Raw genomic sequence first — 24,481 nt, 5'->3', positions numbered from 1 at the left:
AGCCCACCATCCCATACAGGAATTGAACCGGCAACCCTGTTGTTAAGCGCTCATGCTCTAACCAACTGAGCCATCCTGCCGCCCCTCTGGAAGCTCAGCTGCAGCTCTGTGGAGGATGCAGCTCACTGACCCATGTGGGAATCAAACTGGCAATCCCCTTGTTCGGAACTTGCGCTCTAACCAACTGAGCCATCCAGCCGCCCCTCTGGTGCTCATTTTAAAAGATCAGTGTCCTTTCTCCCAGACATCTGCCTAGCCATGGCATTATCTAACTTTGCCAGTTTAAAACCACAGGCAGAGTTGTTAGACCATTTTAAGAAAGCAATAAACTTAAAAAAGTAATGATAATAAAGTGGCCAACTCCCAATTTTGAGATTTAAGAAGTCTCAGTGTGTGTACTTTTTATTGTTTTGCCAGCATGGAGGGATCTATTGTTCGCCTTCCAGAAGTGATTGCCCTTAAGAAGAAATACAAGGCCTACCTATATCTAGATGAAGCTCACAGCATTGGCGCCCTGGGCCCTACCGGTCGGGGTGTGGTAGATTACTTTGGCCTGAACCCTGAGGATGTGGACGTTATGATGGGAACATTCACCAAGAGCTTTGGTGCGTCTGGAGGATACATTGGAGGCAAGAAGGTAAATGGGCATGAGAATCGGGCAGTTAAGGATAAAAGGACTGGCTGCTGGATTTGGGAATTCACATTTAGCAGGCAGAATCCCAAACGGGGATGTGGAGATCCTGAACGTGTTTGTGGCTTAGGCTCAGAGAGAGTACCAGCGGGTTCACACTTCAGCTGCCTGGTGAGTGACTCTGATGCACTGAAGGCCGGTTCTGTTCATTGTTTGTTGTTTTCGTATTTGAGCTTCGTTCTAAACTACGTGCTGGTGTGAGATACAGAATACCCTCTTGTCTGAAAACCCCACAGTGGTGCTGTTTGCCACGGTCTTCCGCCACGTGTGAGTTGTGCTCACACGTCCAAAGTAGTGGGGTTGTCATGAGAGCCAGTGGACTCAAATGCATCGTGGATGAGCAGAGGCACGGAGAAAAGGGATTATTTTGCTAGCTCTGGTACACTACAAGGCATTGTTTCTGTTTTTGTTTTCAATTTAAAAATTATATAACGAACTTTGAGGCGTTTCACAGTCAATGTGGCATTGTGGGAATATGTTCGAACTGTGGAGACAGAGGCCTGGGTTTGGATATTTCCTCAATTTTGTGATACCTCGGGCAAAGCATTTACCCTTTCAATTTCCTTATTAGTAAAACATAAATAAATATGCCTGGCTTATAAGGTTGTAGTAAGGGTTTAAAAAGTAGTATATGTCCATGCTGCAATATGGGTGAACCTTGAAAGCATTAAGTGAAGTTAAAGAAGCCAGTTACATGTTATTTCTTCTATATGATATATCCAGAATAGGCAAACCATAAAGATAGAAAATAGAGTAGTGGGTGCAGGTCAGTGGGTGCCAGAGGATGAGGGGATGGGGGAAGTAGAAAGTGACTGCTAATGGGTATGAGGTTGTTTTGTTTTTTTAGGTAGTGAAAATGTTCCAAAGTTAGGTAGTAATGAAAGTTGCACAGCTCTGTGAATATACTAAAAACCACTGAATTGTACACTTTAAAAAAGTGAATACTGTGGTATGTGAGTTATGTCTATAAAACTATTTTTAAAAAAAACTCTGCAGTATTAGGAAAAAAGCCATGTATGTTAAGTATTTATATGTGGCACACAGTAGGTACTCGTAAATGTCCTTAATTCCTTTTTAAAACTTGACATTGGAAGTCTTAAAGCATGGACTTTCTCTTGATAATTGATTGCCTTTTAGGAAAAATCCATTAGCAGTGGTTTTAGTCAAGTTCAACAGATTTTTACCTCACATTTTTGCTAATGGGTCCAGGTTTACTTTGGAGAGGTGATTGCTTTTTGGTAAGATTTGTTGCTAAACCAAAGGATAGAAAAATCATACTCTGGGAGCTCATTTAGGTACAGTGTATTTATGCTTTTGTGGGTTTTATACAATTTTTAGTATTTTTGAACTGATGAACCGTTTTATAGCCACATTTTGTGTCTTCTTCTTTGGTTCTGGTACATAAGCTTTTTTGTGTGAATATTTACAGATTTAGTAAAGTTAAATGGTATCAGAATAAGGATAGATACCTGATTGTTTTGAAGTCCTTGGGTCTGACAGACAAGGTTTTTCTTTATTCAGTGAGTTAACCTAAGTGTTTTCATGAAAGGCCCAGTGCATTTCTGTTTAATTTCTGTCACATTTCTATCCTTTTTACAAATCTCTGTGTATTTGGAGGCTATTTGACGCCTTTAAAATTGATGTAAGAGAACTGTCTTTCTCTGATTTCGGAGTGTAAGGAAGGGCTTCGCAGGCATGGGATAAGATGCAGGTGCTCTAATGCCGTGCTTTTGTGAACTCCCCAGGAGCTGATAGACTACCTGCGAACACATTCTCACAGTGCGGTGTACGCCACGTCACTGTCACCACCTGTTGTGGAGCAGATCATCACCGCCATGCAGTGCATCATGGGGAAGGACGGCACCACCCTCGGTAAGGCTTTCTTTCCTTGGAACATTTCCTGGGCTCGGGAAATACTTAGCAACCAAACATATTCTTGAGCTTTTTTTCCTAAAATGAGGAGCAGGTATCCTAATCGGCAAGTTGGCAGGTGAGTGAGGGCTTGGTTTCTGTGGACACTTTTCAGTGTGTTTGATACACGTGACATAAGAACAAGCCTGGCTCGCTTCCTGTTGAATTTTCTTTACAGATGGTGAGGCTTTAATCTAACTATCCTACCTACCCTTGTAAGTCGCAGGTAATAGCCCTTCAGAGTCTTTCTTGAACTGTACAATTTTATGTGAAGATGTAATTCACTGTGTAGTGGTATTTCATTCCCATAGTAGTTAAAAGCTGCTGTTTTCATGAATTAGTGTCCTTGATTTAATTCCTTTTAAAAGAGTTTTTAATTTAACACAAAGTAGCTAATAAAATTCATCCTGAATCTGTTTATTCTGTGTTTGATGGGATTTGTAGTCCAAACTAAATACCCAAACATACTAAAATGAACAAAAAAGTTTAATGTTTGTTTTCTGATAGTTGACTTTTATTCTGCATCACTAGAGGGCAGCGTTAACTGCAGAAAAGTTAAAAATCCAAAAAATTGGATTTTTTGTTTTTCACTTATGAAAGTATTTCCACTGTCTGAGACATACAATAATTTTACTTGTTGCTTTTTTAATGCTCCTAAAATCAGTTTTACTCTTATAAAACATCCACATTCTCAGCCTTGAGATCTCCACTCTTCAGTTAAATAGTATTTCGTGGCAAGATTGACTTGGTTTGCAAAAAACAAAGAAGTCGTACATCTGATTTTGATTGAGTGAAGCTGTTTTCTTAAACCAGAATTTTACCTTATTATTTCTGATCTGTAATATATCCTTGTTATCTCTTATAAGAGATTTTTGGAAATAGATTTTGAAAGTGTCGATCATTTTCAGTTTCATGAATTGATTTCTTGGGAAAGAAAATACTTCATTAATGATGTGAACACAGCATGGAGCCTTGAGAGGAGTTTCCTCTTCACACTGGCTACAATGTTATCCTCCCTTATACAGTGTTACTGCAAGGAGTGTGCTTCGATCTGAGATATGTATCTACAGCCAGCACGAGTCTAGTTACTTCACATAGATGCAGCAACCTTATTGATTCAGCACACAGATTTAGGTGACTAAAAAGTGAATGGCTAACAGCTGTTAAAGTAAACTTTGGATAATTTCTTTGCTCCATCCTAGAGCATGGATCTGTGTGATGCATGACTTCTGGATAAATGACTTATCTGTACTAAATAATGAAATCTAGGTGGCGAGAAAATTAGGTATGGTAATTAGATAGGCTTTGGGTTAGCACTCGTTTTCCAGTTTGTCTGTTGCCTCTCTAACCAGCCCCTATGCTTAGTGGGTGAAACCACAAGCATCTTATTACGCTCACAGATCCCTCAGGGCACAGCAGGGATGTCTTGTCTTTGCTCCACACTGTCTGGGGCTTCCGCTTGGAAGACTCAGATGGCCAGGGGCTGGGGTCATCTGGAGGCGTCTTCACTCAGGTGTCACCTGGGCTGGAGTGACTTGCAGGCTGGGCTCAGCGGAGGCTTTGACCAGAGGCCTTCACGTGTCTTCCTTACGTGGCCTGGGCTCCTCACAGCGCAGTGGTGACTGGGTATCCAGAGAGGATGCTTCAGAGAGCGAGCGAGCTTTCCATACAACCTGCTGATACCCATGGCCTTTTCTGCTCCGTTGCTAACCAGCAGGTCACAAAGGCCGCCCAGACTGTCACGTGTGGGAATTAGACGCCACCTCAGATGGGATGCTGGGCAAAGAATGTGTGGCCATTTAAACAGTGTGCCACTCCCCGCTATAAATATAATATTTTTTAAATTGCTTCCTAAAACTTTGAATTTGTATGACAGACTTTTCTGTTGGCTGCATTGTTTCTCTGCCAAAATAGAGGAAAATAAAAATCTAACCAACAATAGAGCTAAATACTATTTCTCATAAAGCCTGTTACCTGATCTTAGTTAAATTTGGCCTGATTTCTTTTAGTTTCGAGTGCATTGAGGTAGTGCTTATTTTTATGGTGCCATTGAGTACAGCTTTTTCTCCTTGTAGAAAAAAAGAGGTGAACCAAGCACCAGCCTTTTCACTATTCCTTAGGTGACCTTTAAAATGAAGTTTCTACAGTTAATTACTTGAATGTGATTGTATAATAGAAATGGCCTGCTTTAAGAGAAAATCTCTTAGGTTTCGGACATTGCATTTCATTAATTCCACAAACACTGAGTATCTCACTACGTGTCAGACTCTGTGAATCAGAATCCACAGGAAATGGGCGTATAAGCAGGTCATTTGAGTGAAGTATATACTTGGGGAGTATTGGGGATACAGGGAGTAGTGGATTGTTGTATTAATCCCAGGGAATAGTATAGAGTAGGAAAATTGAAATTTTATTAATCATTCACCAAGTATTTGAATGCTCAAGGTGTGTGTTAGAAAGTGGTAAGTACTTTGGAGAAAAGGTAAGCAGGGGTGGGGTGGGATGAGTGATCAGTTCTGGGGACCCAGTTTGCAATTTTAAGTAGGGTGGCCATTGACCAGGTAAGATATTAGCAAGGACTTGAAGGAGTGGAGGGCTTAGCCCTGATGCCCAGGGACAGAAGGCCCGGAGGTGGAGCCGGCTCTGTGTTCAGGGAGAGCAGGGAGGCCACTGTGGCCCGAGCAAGATGCTGCAGGTCCAGTGGCTGAGGGCAGAGGCTGTGCGGGACGGGGTTCTCACAGAGGCAGCCTTGTCTGGTAAGGGTGTTAGGATGACAGAAACAGACACACTGGTTGGTTCTTCTGCCCTGTCTACATCGAATTCAAATTCGTGAGTAGTTTGCTTAGTATCAGCAGGCTTGTGGCCTATTGCAGATAGGTTAAGAATTTTATTGGCCCTTCAGGTTTCATGAAAAGGTATAAAAAAGAATGTACTCATGAGCTTATATTTTAACAATGTTAATATTTCACCCTATTTATTTCACTTTTTAAAAAGAAAAAGCTGGCAAAGACTTCCTTAGTGCCCTTTCCTGATTCTGTTTCTCTCGTCCCTTCCCCAGAGATAATCACTAGTCCAAAACTGTCTTCCTCTGTGCTTTGCGGCCTGTACTATGAATCTGTCCATAAGTACTGTGTAGTACAAGTAGCCCTCACTGCTTGAAGGCTCACTGTCTGCTTGCTATAATGATGTGCAGAAATGCTTATGAGATTTAACTGTCTGAACCCAAACCCCCTATACTAAATCCTCTAAGGCACACCAGCAAAAATGCTTCCAGTTGTGCATGAATTTGGGAAAGAGGCTGCAGAGTGTACGTCAGTCAGATTTCCACTCTTTTCCTGATAGGACCGTGTCTCTGTCCACTTGAGTTGTTTAAATATGTTGTGCAGTAGAGTAGTCATCTTCCCCCCATAGCTACTGAAAATGTCCTGTGATCATGCGGAAAAGCCTATGGAGAAAGTAGGTGAGCCTAAGGGATCCAGAAAAGTCCCTACATTTGAAGAAAATGTAGGAGTGCCAGAGCTTGGTGAGACAAATGAATGCATAAACTGGAAATACAGTGCAGTAGCACAGTGCTCCATGCAAGTGTACCCTAATTTCTTTTTTTTCCCAATTTTTTATTGGGGAATAGTGTGTTTTTCCAGGACCCATCAGCTCCTAGTCAAGTAGTTGTTTCAATCTAGTTGTGGAGGGCGCAGCTCCCTGGCCCATGCGGGAATTGAACCAGTGACCTTGGTGTTATGAGCACCACGCTCTAACCAACTGAGCCAACCAGCCACACCCCAAATTACTTAAGGGTTAAAAATAGGAAACTGGTGATTTAGATGCTTTATATTTTACAGAAATTCTTGGTAGATTATTATTATGTAGATATTTACGAGTGTTTTAGTAGCTTGGGGGAAATTGTTTGGTATTTTAGCTGAGCCAGGAACACATTTTTTCCAATTTTCTAATGATGCACCATAGATTGTGCTACATGAAAATTCACACTCTAACATACTTTTAGGAACTGACTGTGTTCTAGTAATGAGGACTGTGTATTGTTTTTGTGTTTTTAAATGTTACATAAATTGCTCATATAGGAATCTGCAATTTGCTTTATATTTGTTTAATGTTATTTGTTTGAGTTATTCCTGTTGTGTGTGAGGTTCTCATTCATTCATTTTCACTGCTGTATAGTATTCCACACCGTATCACCACACCTTTTTTGTTCATGACTCTATCAATGGACATAGATTGTTGGCTGTTTTTAGCTGTTAACATAGTATAGCAACAGCAATCTTCGTACATGTATCCTTTGCATGAGTGTGAGATTCTTTAGGGCATATACCTGGCAGTGATATTGGTGGGAATCTTTAGAGGCTACCACATTCTTTCAAAAGTGCTTGTACCAGTTTACTCTCCCATTCTGGTAGGAAAGTTACAGTTTCCCCCTTTTCGTGCCTAAAGATATTAAAAGATACTGTCCTTTTAATCTCTGCTAGTGTGATATGTGTGAAACAGTATATCATTGTAATTTTTATTTGCATCTTCCTGATTATTAACCATCTCTTTATATGAGTATTTTTAGGAGTTCTTCATGAGTTCTGGGTTAATAATTCTTTATCACTATTTTCTCATAAACCGAGAGAAATGGCTTTTCTTTTCATCTCATTTATGGTGTTTTGCTTTATAAAAGTTTTCCTTTTTATTATAGTAGAATTTACAGTCTTTTCCTGTATGGACAGTGTTTTTGTGCCTTAAGAAATCTTTTCTTAACTCAGCATCAAATATATCTTCTACATGTGTTTTTTGTTTTCCTCTACTTTAAGTTAATTAGTTTTTGGTATGTATGTCTTCTTACATGGTTATATTTATATGTGTGTATGATTTACTTTAGAGACATTCCTCTTTTCAATTTCATCTTGGATTATCTAGGCTTTCTAGATCTATAAATTTTAAAATGCACTGCTTTTTCAGTTTGTATTTTGAAGAAATTTCGTCTGGAAAGAATCAGATTTGCGTAAGAGCTACACCAATATTTCTCTCTTTCATTGAATTTCAAGAGTGCTATAAATTGGGAATGGGGGTGCTAAATGTAAACCCATATATGAACGGAAGAGACTGTTACTTAAGGAAGTTGTAAATTGTAGAACTCTTGCTACTTTATGGTAAATGTCTCACATGTAATTTCTGTTTCAGAATGAGGGGGAAAAGATCGTGTAAGTGCATGTTTCTAGGTTTTATGTTGGTTTAAAGGAATATTAGAAATAAGCCAGTTTTCTTTTCATGCCTTTATACTCTAATTTCCTGATTGCTGCTACCAGACATACAAATATTAAACATTACTTGAATAAGCTCATTTTAGGCGTAATATTTTTTCCTTTTCGTAAGATATAATAATTTTGTTTACTTGAACATTTTTTATTTCTCTGATGTTGAAATTGTTCTCACCATAAACAGTCCTTCCTGTGGGGCCACTCCAGAAGCCTTCCTCTTACCCAACAGGATGCTACACCAACGGAATTCCGTTGCTGATGGGACTAAAGGCAGTGAAGAGTAACCAGAGCTTAATTTCCTTTATTTTGCCTATGTCCGTTTCCGATAATGCAAAGAATGATAGGTCTAGAGAGGCTTTAAATAAACTGCCTGTTACATGGCATTTTTTAATTTTATCTTTACACTTGACCACTTGCACTACCATGTACATGTTTTAATCTCATTACCACACCTTCTACCCCGTTTGGGACTAGATTCACTTTTCTAAAGATACTATGTTTGAAAGATGTGTTGTTTTTAAGATTATCAGTTTATATATCTCTTCTCTAAGCTACTCTATTATTGGAGTTCTTAGCACTTTATATGTGGTTGTAAATTTGAGACTTTTATGCAAAAAATTTTTTTTGAGACTGATTTAGGAACTTAAGGAGTTCATGTATTACCTCTGCTAAAGTATGTCTTACTTTCTTTCCTGGCTCCGTATGGGCCCTTGTTGATTTGCAGTGCAGATCTGTTGCCATACAAAGATCATCTTTCATATGTCTTGTATTTTTAAATATATGTATTATTTCATTTAATGAAACTTTCTGCAACTTCTGGGGAAAAACGGGGAATGTAGGGCAAATTTTGAGCATTCTAATCTTCCTGGGTGTTCTTGCTTTTTCCCTGCTGTCTTTAAGGCTAGTTGCAGGGGAAGAGAACTAAGAATTATTGGGGGGGGGGAGATCACAATAATTTTAAATGTTTGTCACTAAATTCCACAAAGTAGAGCTATAGTCATATGGCAGAGTTAATATTTCTGAGCATAATACTTTAAAATCTTTTCCTTACTGTAAAACAATCATAAACTTACAGAAAGTTTGGAAATATAGCACAAAGAACTTTTTTCCTGAACCATTTGAAAGGAAGTTGCTGATTTGAAGCCCCATCAACCCAAATGCTTTAGTGAGTATTTCCTACAAAGACATTTTCCTACATAACCACAACACAACCATCCAAAGCAAGAAATTGAGTCGAATACATTAATTAACTGATATAAACATGGTGTTAATTATTTCAGTAACTAATACTGATGCTTTATGACTGACTGATCTTCAGACCCCATTCAGGCTTTGCCAGTGTCCCAGTGTGGATGGGTTCAGGATCACCTGTTGGATTTAGCTGCCACCTCTCTTTAGTTTTCAGTCACAGTTCCTCAGTCTCTCTTTGGCTTTCACGACATTAACACCTTTAATGATTACAGGCTTGTTATGTTATTGAATAGTCTCCTCGGTTTGGGTTCACCCAGTGTTTCCTCATGATTAAGTTAGGATATGTATCTTTAAGAAGAACATCACAGAAGTTATGCTACACTTTTCTCATTGCATCCTCTGTCTTCTCAACTAAATATTCACTATCTTCAAGTTGTTTAGGCCCGAAATCTTAGCCCCCCACACACATACACCAGTCAAATCTTTTTTATTCTGCCTCTAATTTTTTATTATTCCCACTGTCACATTATTATTTCAGGCCCTGATTACCTGTTGCTTAAACTATTGTACCAACCCATAACTGCCTTTTTCTTGCTCCCATCTTTCCTAGACACAACCACTTGTTAAATCTTCCTAACAGACAGCTCTGTTTGTCATTGTCTGCTTAAGGATGCAGAGTAGAAAAGAACAGCCTTCAGTAACTCCCAGGTGCGTGCAGAATAGTCCCAATTCCTTATATGATGTTCAGGATCCTGTGTAGTGTGACATTCGCTTAACCTACTTTTTCTGTACTCTCCCTCCCATGTGCCCTTGTTTAAACCAATTTGTTCCCTCTGACAGAACGCTTATTCTCCTGTCTCCGAGTGCTGGTCCTTCTTCAGGGCCAAATAAAACGCTGCGTCTTTTATGACACCTTTATGCCAATACCTGTTATCTTCCAAAAGCCATATTTGATAACTTTATAATATCACAGATTTATAATTTTGTTTCACAAAGTCAGTGTTTGATGTTTGAACACAATAATTTTCTTCAAAGTGTGTATACAAGTCAATCAGTAGACTTACATGCTAGATATTACAACTGGTGTCCGGTCCTAAAATACTAAACATATACTGTAATCTCGAATGAAGCCTTACCTTTTCATTATAATTTTGACTGTCTACTCAAGTATTTCATGTAACTTGATTTTGATTTTTTTCTTCATAACTTGTCATGTAGCTATAGCGTAATTCCAGTGAATGTATAGTTTATTATTGCCACATTCAGCATGTCTAATAATTTTTGGTTTGAATTAAGTTTCAAACCTGTGTATCTTATTAGTATTCTCACTTTATTTTTCCCTTTAGCAAACATTTTTAGTAATACAAGGATGAAATTTAATAAAGTATTAGAATGATGCTGTTGTAGAAGTACAGAGACTTGACCAAAACAAAAATGAACTTTCAGTTAACGGGCAATATTATGGAGCAGTAACTGCAAATCTGTTGGTCAGTTGGTGTAGCTAGACGGGCGGCGTTGCGATTTCGTTGCATAATGTGTGAAAGTATGAGTTACACCAAAGCTAAATGTATGAAAGTTGACCAACCCTTTGTTATAATTTTTCCATGTATATGTCATCTCCTCTGTTAGATTATAAGTTCTTCAAGGGCAAGGACCCATGTCTTGCTCCTCCTTTGCATCTTAGATAGTACCTACTTCAAGACCTTAAAATCACTATCATTGTTTGACTTAATTATTCTCAAAATTATTATCTGTGTTCCCCAAGTAGAATATAAACATGAAAAGAGGGAGTTTGGGCCGTCTTATTCACTTTCTTCTTTCTGTTCAGAACTGTGTTTGGCACTTAGTGGACCTACCGTAAATACTTGGTGAATGATTAAATGAAAAAATGTTTGGAGCATTGAAGAGAGGCAATATAAGACTTAGTGACCTATGATTTAGTCCATTATTATATTCTTAAACTCTGAGAAGTTAAGAAATCTATACATCTAAAGAGGATAAGATCAATCATTCACTCATAGGATTATTCTTGAATTAAAGCTTCGTGTGTACTGACCAATGTTCTTGGAATTACAGAACTTAGGAAAAGATGTACAGTACATTTACGATTAGTACTTTGTTATTTAAATATAAATACAACCTTTGATTTAATGTTGTTACTGATTTTCTCTTAGTGGGAAATCTTCACACTATTATGAGATAGTTGGTTTGGCCTCTCTCTTAGCCAGGTTATTAGCGGGGTCCTCTTGTAAGCAGATGCCCCCATATAAAAGCTAGTTTTCAGAGCCAGGGTAGCGTGTGCTGCATTCTCACTGGCGAGTGGATCATCTCATTAATGATACAGATACAGAAACTGTAGTCATGGAAGAACATTAAGAATCAAATTAGGATAGAGAAGCTGAACTTAGTTTCTCATAAGTAAGATTTACAGATAACTATAAAGCAGGTTAGACTTGAATTAAAATATAAATACTTGCTTGTCATTAAATACTAAAGTTGGATTTTAGGGTGTCCATTAATATCCATTCTATTCCAAGAAAAGATATGACCTGTGTCAGATTGTAGCATTTATGACACTATATACTCTTCACACAGTGGCTTCTATTCTCTCTCTGTGGGCTTAGCATGATTTTCTCTTTTTTTCCCCCAAACCAGAATTAGTGGATCTGGAATAGTTGTTTCAGACTGATAATACCTGTATTATGAACTATGAAATGTTGAACAGCTCTTTCATTTAAGGTGAAATCAAAACTGAAATATGACTTGAGTTGTTGGGGGTTAAAAAAAGAGAAAACACTTAGCCTTTACACTTGGAAAACGTTCTTCTGTTTAACACAAATGTAGTGAAATAATAATTGTTTTAATCAGTTTCTAGTTTTAGGGTCAGTTATAGTCAAAGCATGGAAGAAGGTTTAGCTATGGTTATAAACCAGACATAAATATCAGTGTAAAACTAGCTGCAAGAAGGCAGGTGGTACAGAAAGAGAGGAAAGGGAGGTGGAGGACACACAGCTGTACCAGTTTGTATTAGAGTGGTGGGGAGCCAATAGATACTATCTGAAGTTTGTAAGTTAAGACCCAGTCTTCAAATTTATGAAGGTAAAATTAGCCGCTGGAAAACTTCAAAATAGTAATATTACAAAAATTGGTGGTGATTGGGGAATGGGAACATAGAAAGCAGTAGAGGTACAAATGCTTTTTCTAGATACCATCTAGGGTCGATGGATCAAGAAGCAGAGGTGTGCGTATGTTATTCGGCGTTGTGGTGTTAGCTGCCGGGAAAGCCAGATACAGCCTGGAGCCTCTTCCTGGAACTGGGCATGGAGGTGACTGGCCGCAGTGGGGAAACTTCTGGTTTTAGTTAATAATATTCTGTATAGTTATAGTTTTATTTTACCATTTGAATTTGTTACTTTTGTGATTAAAACTTTGTTATTATTAAATTCCAGAGTACGTTAATAACTTACATGGAAATGAATCCAGCTTAAAACAAGAAAGGAAGCCTTAAACGTACACACAAATAGTATATAGTTGATTATTAATAAGTGTTTTCATCTTTTTTGGGGGGAGACATGTTGCTCTTTGGGGACAGAGTGTAGAGCCTTCAGAAAAGCCGCAGCACGCAAGGAAGTTACGATCCATCCTCTCCCAGCTTTGTAAGCACTCCTTTGTTCCTCCCAGCCTTTTCCACATTTCCCCACCGATTCCTGTCCTTTTCCCAAAGAAGAAAGGGACATGTGACTAGCCTGATGGCGGTATTGAAAGGCATCTTACGTACCTAGGAACCAAAATAAGTTAGCAGTGGATGGGAATTGTGCTGCCAGAGTGTTTGTATCTTAAGTGGGAATACTGAGTTAGAACAGGCTGGTGGGTAGAAAAAACAAAACCTAGGAAATTCTGACAAATTCCATTAGACATTTGAAATTCTAGCTTTTATTGCATACATCAATAATCCTCGTCCAGTAATGGAAATTTAAGTGTAACATCTGTATGAGTCAAGGCAAAATGGCTGACCAAAGCCACTAAAATTGTTCTTGGCCATTTTTGAGCTGTGCTTTGATGTGTTTTATTTCTGGCTAAAGATGTAGTTAATAAAATGCAGAGCACCCAGCTTAATTTCTGACATCTAGTAGTCTTTGAATAAATTTGCTCAATGAATGAATGCACACATGATCCAGAGATGTTAGAAAATGGGTGGGTTCTTAAAGTACTTTGCTTTTGTAGTTGAATGTTAAGCCAGAATGGCAAAATTATGGAACAAAATAAGATAGGTACCTTTTACTAGATAAACTTTAAAATAATGGCAAGTAACTTTATATGTAGAAAACTGTGCTTTTTTTACTTCTTAGTTTTGAAAGGAACTGGGTCCATTCAGGTACCGTGTTCCCCCCAAAATAAGACCTAGCCGGACAATCAGCTCTAATGCGTCTTTTGGAGCAAAAATTAATATAAGACCCGGTCTTATTTTATAAGACCAGGTATAATATAATATATAATAAATATAATTAATATAATTACCAGGTCTTATATTAATTTTTGCTCCAAAAGATGCATTAGAGCTGATTGTCCGGCTGGGTCCTTTTTTCGGGAAACATGATAGTATTGCTATAGGATATAGAAAGAATACCTTAGGTAAATTGAGATGTAATTAAAATTAGGTTTGGCTCATTTGAATTAACTCCTATAATAGACTCATTAATGAGGTGTTAAATGATCACCTTGAGAATCCCAGGAACTGTCAAAAACCAGTATAGATGAACTGGGGGAAAACAAAAAGCCTCCTGGGGTTCTCATGCTGGAGGGGCAGAACTGTCAAGGAAAACAAAGTGTTTTGGGGGGCGCGGTTATAAAGAGAATTTCCTGCTTCTCTGCAGGGGCTGACAGCTTCTGACATCCACTTGTTATGTTTGGCAGAGGAGGACTTTTCCTTTGGTTGAGCCTGGCCGGGTACCCCTCTCTCCAAGCCTTGTGCTTTCTGAGCCCAGGCATGTTTGCATTCCCCTTTTTTCTTTATTATTATTAATCTGTTTTACATAATTTGTTTATTTTGTTATTAGAAATTCATCTTAATAAAAATCAAGTTTTCTAGTGAACACGCTTTTATTCTTAGCCGCAGAACGGTTTAGCAGTGCTATCTGACATCCCCGCTGTCTGTAACTTACTGCCTGGAATGCTGTTAGAAAAATATGCGCTTCCACATTTATCAAACATGCATCAAGCATCTGCATCCTGTGGTGGGTGTGCTGCTGTGCATGCTTGAACAATGCATGGTCCTTGCCTTGAAAACAACATACAGTCTATGGTGTGGGGTTGGATTCCAGGGGAGGGCTGATCTCAGAGCCACAGATAAATTCTTCGTTTGTTCAACTTCCCCCTTTTCCAGTTTCCTTTCTTCTCCCCTGAAACCTCCCTCACCCACCTACCCCCCAAAACCTTCAACTCCCTTAAAATGAGCTAGATATTTGAAGTAAACTCAGATCTTAATGCTCTTATGTTCCTTATCAGTCTATCTGTGTGGATTTTTTCTGTAGACAATACCACTCTGCTAAATTACCAGCAATCAAAGAAAAAGGGTTTTTCTTTTGTAATGGAGCCTCTTCATGTCTAGCTTAAAGAGCTTTTTAACCAATAACTTAAGCCTTCTGATAATGGCAAGCTGTAGGACAGGTTCACAGGTGGAGAAATTGGAGCTCAGAAATCCAACAGGTTTTCTCAGTATCTTATCTCAGAATAGAACTCCATCCATTTCTACTTCTGAAGTTGGCATTAATGATATTTAACATTTTATTAAAATAGACTATTTTATAACCTATTTCTAATTTTCTGGTTTCTGGTCTGCTTATTTTCCAAAAAACAGCGAAGTTCAGTTGTGAGTGATGAGCCCCACAAATGAGAGCCCTTTGGGGCATTTGCCAACCTGTTTCCTCTGTGCGTCAGTAACCCCTTTAACCTCCCTTCCTGCTCCAGAAATCTATTCTGAATACTCATGAGCTTTTGGAGCACAGTCTATTTCTTCTTCCATTCCCATCTCTTTCTTCCAAATCCAAATGCTAGTAAAAATTTGCCACACGAGTGGCCTCTCATTTTGTGTCTTGTTTCAGAGTTTGTTTGAAGCTGGCTATGAAGATGCCCGCAGGCAGCAGGCTAGAAGCGAACCTTTGACCAAATAGAGACTTGTTCATTTAGTAAAGCATTATTCTGAATACAAAACATAAATCAGGAGTTTGGGTACATTCCTCTGGACAAGAAGGCAGCCCTGAACTGGCTGTCCCCCATTTAGATGGTGCAGTAAGATGCTATAAAGAAATGAAGCTTCAAAGTACTGTGAGTCAGGCTGTGTTTTTAAAGATTGAAGTGGGTGAATTACCTTCGTTTTATTCATAAGAAAATTTCTTTTAAAGATTTTTTTCCCCCCACAATTGGATTTGTTCAGTTACTGTTAGGCTGAGACACATGACCATTCCTTCAGCCTGTTCTTCTCATTACTTCTAATTTGTGAACTTGATAGCCCAGACTCTCTTTCATTTGTTGAGGAACAGTAACTTTCTAAACCTTAACATGGTTGGAGTTGCATTTTCCCCCTAGAATTATTCCTGAGAGCTTTGTCTAGGAGACTCGATCCGAGCCTTGCGGTACCCTCATTGCTGTTTATTGCTACAAGGATACTTGATATGTACAAACAAGTGACAAGAGAGATGGACTGTTTTCAGGTAACAACAAGTATTCCCTGGTGGCTCGCCAGATTTGAGAGCTTTCTGAAGGGGAAATGATTTTTTTTTTTTTTTTAAATGGTCACCCATGGTTTTTCTAATTATCTAAATCTTTGTATCAGCCTGCCTTCTGCTTTGGCGGTGCTTCATTAAGGTGTCCCCTCTTAAGCCTCTGTTCTGAAACTTGGTCCGTGGACAGTCTGCATTACTGGTACTTTCAGTGTGGTCGCTCCTGACATCGCTCACACGTAGGAAAGCTTAAAGAACAATGGAGTATAGCATAGGGAATAGAGTCAGTGGAATTGTAATAGATGTGTACAATGTCAGAGGGGTAGAAGATTGGGGGCGGGGGGTTATCACATTGTGAGGGGTGGAATATCTCTATTATATTGTTTTGTACACCTGAAACTTAAAAAAACAAACCAAAAAAAAAACTGATGTCCGGTCCCCCTTGGAGATCCAGCAGGGTGTTATCTAAAATCACCCCAGATGATTTTAATGTGCAGCTGGGTTAAGCACCACTTCTGTGGAGCTTGTTAAAAACAGGGATTCTAGTCCCCTCTACCAGACCCCTGAGTCTTGGTGGACATGGCCCTGATACACGCATTTTAAAGAAAACCTCAGTTAATAATGCAAACTAACTTTTAAGAGATTTAAGGGTCACCATCCCCATTTTTGTTGTTGTTGTTTTTGAGTTTGCTTACATCAAAGAAAACCAAAAGCAACTCTGGTGGTTATTGGGGAAAGGAAAGGAAATCGGAAGGGAAGATACAGGATCTCTTTCTTTAAAAAAAAAAAAATAGGGAAAAATTGGCTTGTGGAACAGGAATTGGTGGTAAAGCTAAGTTGCCAATTGCCATTGTTTTTGGAAATCTAAATGCGTTGGTGCTTCCTTCTAAAGCTGATGACCCTTGCTGAATCAATCAGTGGCATAGATGGAGAAGTTTGAAACCAGTTAGAGGAGGGAGAAGAGAGAACTAAGGATTCAGAGACCTGTGGTCAGGCGTCTGAAGGCTGGTTGGAATTACTTTTGTTTTACATAACCTAGAAATGGTCCTGCCCACTATAAACATGGTTTTAATGCTCAATACTAATCAGTAGTGAAACTTGTTTATTGCCTTGCCTTTTACCTCTAAAACTGGTAGTTTAATTCCAAGCCTAGCGTTACCAGTGGCTGCCTTATTTGCCAATAATCCTCTTCATCTGAAGGTGGGTGCTTGCCCACAGGACACGTATTTCTTCATTCCTGTAGTTCTAAACGTCTCGTAATATGTTCCAGCCCCGAAGGAGGCTAGTAGGGTAATCCTTGGACAAATTAAGACTTTCTGTCCTGGCTGTGAGCTGGCACCCTTTAAAACTCAGTTCCTTAACTTTTCAAAGGCATTTGGCCTCCTTTCTTCCTTTTGTTTAAGACCCTCTGTTTCTGGCTGTGCATTAGCAACCATTCTTTTAAACTCTTGATTATATTGAATCAACAACTTGAAGCCTTCACCCCTGCTGTTTGTCGTGTATCCGGTGGCTGTCCTCAGGAAATCCTAGTTTTTGGCATTGAAACTAATGAAAGGATTAAGCTGCTACTAGGGAGGGGGTGTAAACCATGCTTGTGAGAGGGATTAATTGTGCAGTGCTTGCTGTTCACAAAAGCTGCTCTAGTTGCAGATGAGAGAAATAACAATAGTAATACGGGAGAGGAGATTAAAATACTTGGATGCATTCTTGTACAGAGGGAAAAAAACCAAAGGGCTGCTTTAAGCAGGGTCCCTAGGGTAGGGAGAGGCAGTCTGCTTTGATGTTCATTAGCTTGATAGTTGCCCAAGCCGAGCACTTTCATATTTGTTGCTAGTCTGGCAAAATAGAGGCTGTGTCTAAGAGATGGTAAACCTAGTTCCCACTCATTTTGCTTCAGCGTTACAAAGGTACTGAACTCTTGCTTCCTGGAAGCCCCTTATAAACAACACTTTTACAAGACTGTTCACTGGAACATGAAAATTTCCAGTGCCGTTTAGCTGGTACTTCAGGGGAACGTGTTATTAAAATCAGTCTGCTCTGCCTCTTGGCTAATACTGGGGGTGCCAAAAAAAATGTATACACATTTTAAGAGATGTTATCTATGCATTGCTTTTTGAAGTTGAATTGAAACACGGTGCAATGTGTAGTATGACGTTCTCTCAAAAGATGGTGTTAATCAAATGAATACTAGGGTTACCGTGCTACAGGCCGGACAGTCAGAGAAAAGGGCGGAAGCACGCTTGGCATTGGAGGAGCGCAAGACCTCTGAGACGGGAGAGCTTACCTGGATGGGAATTTGCCAGGGCGATGGATAGGACTAGAGGTGCAATTGGTGGTCGCGCTTCCCCCACGTTCTCCTGACTTAACATCCCTTGACTTCTGCCTGTGGGGGACCTTAAAGGATGTGATGTAGAGTAGGAAACAGCTACATTGGTGGCACTTCGGGAAGAAATTGAAACAGCATGTGCAGTGATACAAGTGGGCACTTTGGTCAGCGTCACTCAGGCAGTAGTTCGCCATAATCAGAAGTGTCTAGACGCTGATGGTAACCACTTTGAGCATCTCTTGTAATTGCAGAAGTCAAACGTGACTTGTATTCATCTTTTGTTATTGGTATATATTGAGTATTACAATTTTAATAGTTTTTTCCGTTATTAAAATATGTATACTTTTTTTTGGCACCCTCTGTATTTCTTTTTTTGTTGTTTTTGGTAACATTTTTAGATAAGATGTTTAATCCTTCTTTCGCTGAAATCATGAGAAAACCTTGATCAGAGAAATTCAAATTCCAACATAGTGTGGTTTTAAAAATAGCTTCACCAATGTTTTTCTTTACATCCGTGCTCCACTCTCTCTCCCACCCCTACTTCCTTCTCCAGTCCCATTTGGTACTTTAAGATATATTTAGGTATAGTATATATTTAGGTATATATTTATTCATTGATTTTCAGTTGGTCCCATACATGCCATTTATACCCTTGGCAATTTTCTAGACAGTAGATCATCAATAACAGCCAAGAAGAACAAAAGGAACTAATTTGGGAACTTTGTTCTATGATTCTAATTAATGACAATAAAAGACTAATGAAGTAAAACTCTGGGTGTGAGTTTATGTTTACCTATACAAATATGAAGATGTTTTTATATTCTGATTTAAGTTCTAATTTTGGAATTCTTTGTTTATACAGTTTTACTTTGAGTCCTATTGCAGCACATACACGGCTCAGGGATCAGTCTGTTAAAATCCCAAATATGGGGTTTTTAATACCACATTTAAACGTATTCATCTAATCGTTCATTCTTATTTTGTTGATAAAAGCATTATATACTCATTTTCAAAAACCCAAATATTACAGATAGATGTCACAGAAAGTAAACAGTTTCCTGTGATCTCACTTCCCATGGATAACCTGTATCAATTGTTTATCATATAGTCTACAGATTTGTTCTTTTGCATGCACTTTTATGCAAATAACTTTTCTTATTGTTATTTATAGTAATACATACATTAACACCACTTGATTAGAAGAGTTTGGTGGTGGTTATTATGGGAGGGAAGGAAATCAGGATATTTATTGCCTTTTTAGCAGTTAGTGGGGGCAGTTTCATTCTAGGGTTGTTAGAATTTATTCCATAATTTTGGTAAGAACAAAAACAGATGAATTCTTAGAGCACTTCCCCTCCCCCCAGTGTTTAATAGTGCTTAAGAATGACAAAAGAAGGAAATCACATGTGAGAGAGCCCTCAGCTTGTGAATTTCTGCATAGATTGGGTGCTAACAACGCGTAAATAAGTGACAGATATCTAAGTTTTCTTCAATGTCAGAATCTTGTCATTATGGTAAGTGAAGTGTTTCATATTCCTACACTTTATGTGTGTACCTCCATCTGATAGCACCCCATACGAGGTTGATACTTTACCATGCTAATTCTCTCTGAAGAGTCTTTTCATTAAAAAACAAAATGAGGCATTGTGTTACTGTTCCTTGTTATTTTTTCCCCCATGTTTTAAGAGCCAGTGAGTGCTGAGTCTAACCAATTGCCGTGTTAAGCTTTTGACCAGTGAGAATTGGCCTCACAGAACACAGATGATACTCGTGGGCAGGAGGCCCTTTCCCTATTCCCATTTGAGCCTCGGTGGTGTACTGCATGCCGTCCTCTCTTTCTGTTGCGTGTTTTCTGTTCTGACAGTTTTGACCTATACATAATGACTGACAAATGTATGCAAATGAGAGGGCCATCACACAAATAAGGACTGGATTCTGTATGCCAGGTGTTCAAACGCACATTTTATGACTTCTGGAGGCTTTTTCAGGGAAGGACACAGCTAGTAATGATCAGCAAGAAGTGGGATTACTTAGGGAAGGCCTTTGATACGGTATAAAGCATCATAGACATGTCACCGCAGCTGGGGAGTACTCCTCAGGAAGGCTAAGGTTAGTAGTTAGAAGAAGCAGTGGCATTCCCGCAGCATGCCATGGCTACAGGGGGTCAGGAAGAGAAGCAGACTCCTCTGTTCCTTTCTGAAAGTACATCTCCATAGAGATTATGCTGGAACACATTTCCATACAGGCCCTGCACCCTTCCTCAAAGGAGTTTCGTGTGTGTCCAGGTCATTCAGTCTGTGTACACAGAATCTCTGCATTTCTACCCTCAAGACAGTAATTGAAATAAAAAGAAGCCATCATAAGGCATTGCTGGGGAAAGGTTTCTTTTGACAGGTGAATGAATGAGCTGCTTTTGGTTGAACTGGTTTGTTCTTCCCTATATTTAAAATGATTGCAAACACACTTTTCTTAGTATAATTACGTTTTTGCTTATTCTTGAATTTTGTGCGTTACACGTATTTTTGGTTCTAGAAACAGATTGTCTATGGCACGTTCGTACTCATAATCCATCTCGGCAACTAAATATGCGTATCAATTGTTCCCCCCTCAATGGAACTGGCATATATGAACTTAGGCCAAAATTAAATGTTAGCAGCAAAATAAATCTGCTTTTAAAATAATAAACTATATTTCAAATTCAAAGGGACACTTTCTTCATTATCTGGGCATTTTTGCTGCTGTACCTCCCCCTCCCCCCATCTGCACAGTTCATTGAGAATATGTTGTTAAGTTAATTTTATTCACAGATAAGAGCTGTGTCTCTTACATTTTTAGTCTTTTCAAGGTATATTTCTTTATTTGATATCTTTAAACCATCCAGAGGGATCTTCTTAGCCCTTCCTGTATTTGGCTTGGTTTTTATTAGTTTCAGCTATGTTGAGGCAGAAAAATTTTTTTCCTCTACCCTTCTCAGTTATTCAGGCTGGTCTAAGAATTAAATTGAGGTAGTAACAGGTGAAAATCAAATTTCATTACAAATATGCATATGGGGAATCCACATAAACATGAGAGATTCCAAAGACAGTAAGGTAAAATGAGGCTGATACACCGTTTTGAGCTAAGGAGAAGGGAGTAAGGGTTTGGGACTTCAAAGGGAAGGCAAGCAATTCACAGGAAGATGAATAGAGCAAATGTTTGCTAAACAAATGTTTGCCGGGCCAAAGAGAAACAGTGGGACACAAGAGTAATTTTAACAAAGTTTGCTAGGTTCCTGTCTGTCTGCCACACCTCGTTCATATTATACCATACAGTTGACCCTTGAACATGGGGAGTTAGGGACAATAATACCCCAAACAGTCAAAAATCCACATATAACTTTTGACCCCAAAGTCTTTACTAATAGCCTACTGTTGACCAGAAGGCTTACTGATAACATAGTCGATTGACATATATTTTGTATGTTATATGTATTTATACACTGTATTCTTGCAATAAAGTAAGCTAGAGGAAAAATAGTATTAAGAAAATCATGAGGAAGAGAAAATGCATTGACAGTATTGTATGTATTTATTGACAAAAACCCAGGTATAAGTGGACCCACACAGTTCAAACCCACGTGTTCAAGGGTCAGCTGTAGTTCTTGGTGGTGATATCTCCTTTCCTGGAGCAGTCCTCTATCTAAATTCTTTTAGACTTTAGGAGGTCCGTCAGGTTCTTCTTGCACAAGTCTTTTGTTTCCTAAAAAGAATCAGCCTAAAATAATTTTCATGCCAAAGAGACACATCTTGGGTGGCGCATTTTGCTCCCTTACACTAAAAACTGTATTCATTCAGCAGTCTCATTTTTTGACCATTTACCACGTGCCAACCATGAAAAATGACATAGTATCTTCAAAGGCTTCTTAAGGCGAAACATTCAGCTTTTTGAATTCTCAAAATAAGTAACATTCCCTTAGCATTTCTTAATACCTCCTGACCTCTTTTGTGTTTTATTAATTAGTTATTCTCTCCTTTTTGGTGTCTGATTAGGCCTTAGAGTTAGAAGAGTAGGTTGGCATGCTTTTTCTCTTTTTGCTCAAGATCTTTAATATCTCTTTAGAAGACTATATATATGTACATGGCCATATATATATACACATATGAATATATATATGAGGAAACTGATACTCAGTGAGGTTAAGTGTCCTGGCCAAAACCACACTGCTGATAGATGATGGAACCAGAATACACCCTCAGATGGTCTGACTTCAGAAGCGTGTATATCACCAAAGAACCAAGCTAACGCTGAGTGAAATTTAGGAACATAGTGGAATTACTAGTTTCTCTCTTTCTCAGACCTGCTTTTATGTATTACATCAGAATGGCTGTTTGATGGTTTTAGGTTTATGCCTATTTCAGATCATTTGGTCATTAGGTGAAAGAAACAGTTTAGCCCAGGTAGAGACAAGATTCCATCCCTGTTACAGTAAGGAGTGGTTTTCAGAAAAAGAAGGCGTCTGCTTGCCATCTTGAATAATCACATTTGCAAAGGTAATTTGGCTCACCTGAATGATAATTAGTAGGTGATGTGATGGTAGAGATAGTCTAATTTGGTAACTTAGGGAAAGCTGGTTAAAACTAGCTTTGGAAATTTGGTAATATGATGGAAGGTAAAATATATGAGCCATATTTATAAACTGTAAATCCAGAGAGTTAGAGAATAATTATAGGTTAGTAATGTTAGCTCTGTCCTGGGGTTACATTGATTTAAGAGTGTGCTAAAGAATTAAAAAATGGAGAACTAAACAACGAGGGAAAGTAAGATAGTTCCTCATTCCATCTTTGAAAGCTAAGGCGAACCCAAGGGTCAGACTGTCTAGTATTATGTGGAAGATGATATGAATGGCATCATTTTAAGGGAAAAATACATGAATGGTGGGAAATAGTGGACATTTATTGTGTTTACTACATGTTGAGCACTGTTTTAAGTGCTTTTCATTAAATTCTCAGGAAAAGTATTAGATATAATTCTCCTTCTTTTATAAAATGAGGCCACTGAGTGGTTAAATTGCTTTCACAAAGTCACAGAGTTACTACTGTGTTCTCCCGAAAATAAGACCTAGCTGGACCATCAGCTCTAATGCGTCTTTCGGAGCAAAAATTAATATAGGACCCAGTCTTACATTATATTATGTAAGACCCGGCATATTATATTATATTGCATTATATTATGTTATATTATATGTTATTTATATTATGTTATATCCGGTCTTAAATTAAAATAAGAAGGGCCTTATATTAATTTTTGCTCCAAAAGACGCATTAGACCTGATGGTCTGGCTAGGTCTTATTTTCGCGGAAACGTGGTAGGTGGTAGAGCCACAATTTGAACCCGGGTGTCCAGTGCCAGAATGCTTTTTGTGTATGAGATATTTAAGTATTATTTGCCTTAATGTAATGAACATAGGGAATTTTACTGTGGAATTCAAATTAGTTTGAACACATAAACAGATTTTCGTTTTCTCAGAATACTTTATCTTGAATGTCTGCTATGTATTCTTTGGGGAGGTACTAGGGGAAAAAACATAGTGTTTACCCTCAGAGTTTGCAGTTTGTTTTGAGGATACAAGACCACACATGAAAGGCGTAAGAACAGAAACAGGAACTTATAAATAAGAGCAAATTAATGAAGTACAAACTAAAGACATGTCTTAAAATGTGCCAGGAATTTTTTTATAATTTTTTTTTTTAACTTCTGTCCTTCATCTTTCACAGTGCTCGTTGGAGTTTCTAAAGATTAGAAATACATAAACACTGGGAGAAAATAACAAAAACAAAATGAAAATGAAAAACAAATTGTTTATATTTACTGATTTGTGTGATTTTCATCTAAACTGCAGAAAAATTGTTTATAGGAATTTTCATCAGTAGAGTTGTAGCTTGACCACCAAACCAATGATAGAGAAAGACTTAGAGTTTTAAGAGGAGTGTAGATTTTTTTCTCACAAGTTATCCCGTAAGTCTTTTTTTTATGTAGAAAAAAGAAGTGACTGTGGGATAAATTATGCTACGTTAAAAAAAAAAGTATTGCTTAAACCTGATGTACAGGCTGGAAAGATTGGAGTGAAATGGAGATAATTTGCTGAATGGGTACTGGTTTCTTTTTGGAATGATGAAAATGCTGAAAATGAATTATTGTGGTGGTGGCACAACTCTAACTGGGCTGAGAAACATTGAATTGTATACTTTGAATGGGTAAATTGTATAGTGTGTGAATTACATGTAAATTTTTAAAAACTTGACCTCTAATGAAAGAATGTTGTGGTTAAATATACGTAATATAAAGTTTACCTCGTTAGCCAGTTTTAGGTCTACAATTTAGTGGCATTAAGTGTATTTTACAATGTTGT

The 24,481-nt window shown here is 38.3% G+C and overlaps 1 protein-coding gene and 1 non-coding gene across 3 annotated transcripts in view; one reads left to right on the top strand and one right to left on the bottom strand.

The window, feature by feature from the left end:
* The window catches only part of SPTLC2 (serine palmitoyltransferase long chain base subunit 2), a 97,813-nt gene that overhangs the window by 47,578 nt on the left and 25,754 nt on the right, over positions 1–24,481 (top strand). For both annotated transcript variants that reach the window (XM_074327144.2, XM_088797434.1), the window contains exons 8-9: positions 418–637; positions 2,437–2,563. In XM_074327144.2, coding sequence (XP_074183245.1) covers positions 418–637; positions 2,437–2,563 — 347 coding nt within the window. The remainder of the gene's footprint in view (positions 1–417; positions 638–2,436; positions 2,564–24,481) is intronic.
* On the bottom strand, positions 6,303–6,376 carry TRNAM-CAU (transfer RNA methionine (anticodon CAU)). The gene has a single exon. It is a non-coding gene; the product is annotated as a tRNA-Met (tRNA).

The sequence above is a fragment of the Rhinolophus sinicus genome, chromosome 3 (assembly GCF_057876585.1).
Source record: "Rhinolophus sinicus isolate RSI-liver-muscle chromosome 3, RSI-T2T, whole genome shotgun sequence".
Classification (NCBI taxonomy): domain Eukaryota; kingdom Metazoa; phylum Chordata; class Mammalia; order Chiroptera; family Rhinolophidae; genus Rhinolophus; species Rhinolophus sinicus.
The sequence above is the reverse complement of the archived record's forward strand: the minus strand, read 5'-3'. Positions and strand labels throughout refer to the sequence as shown.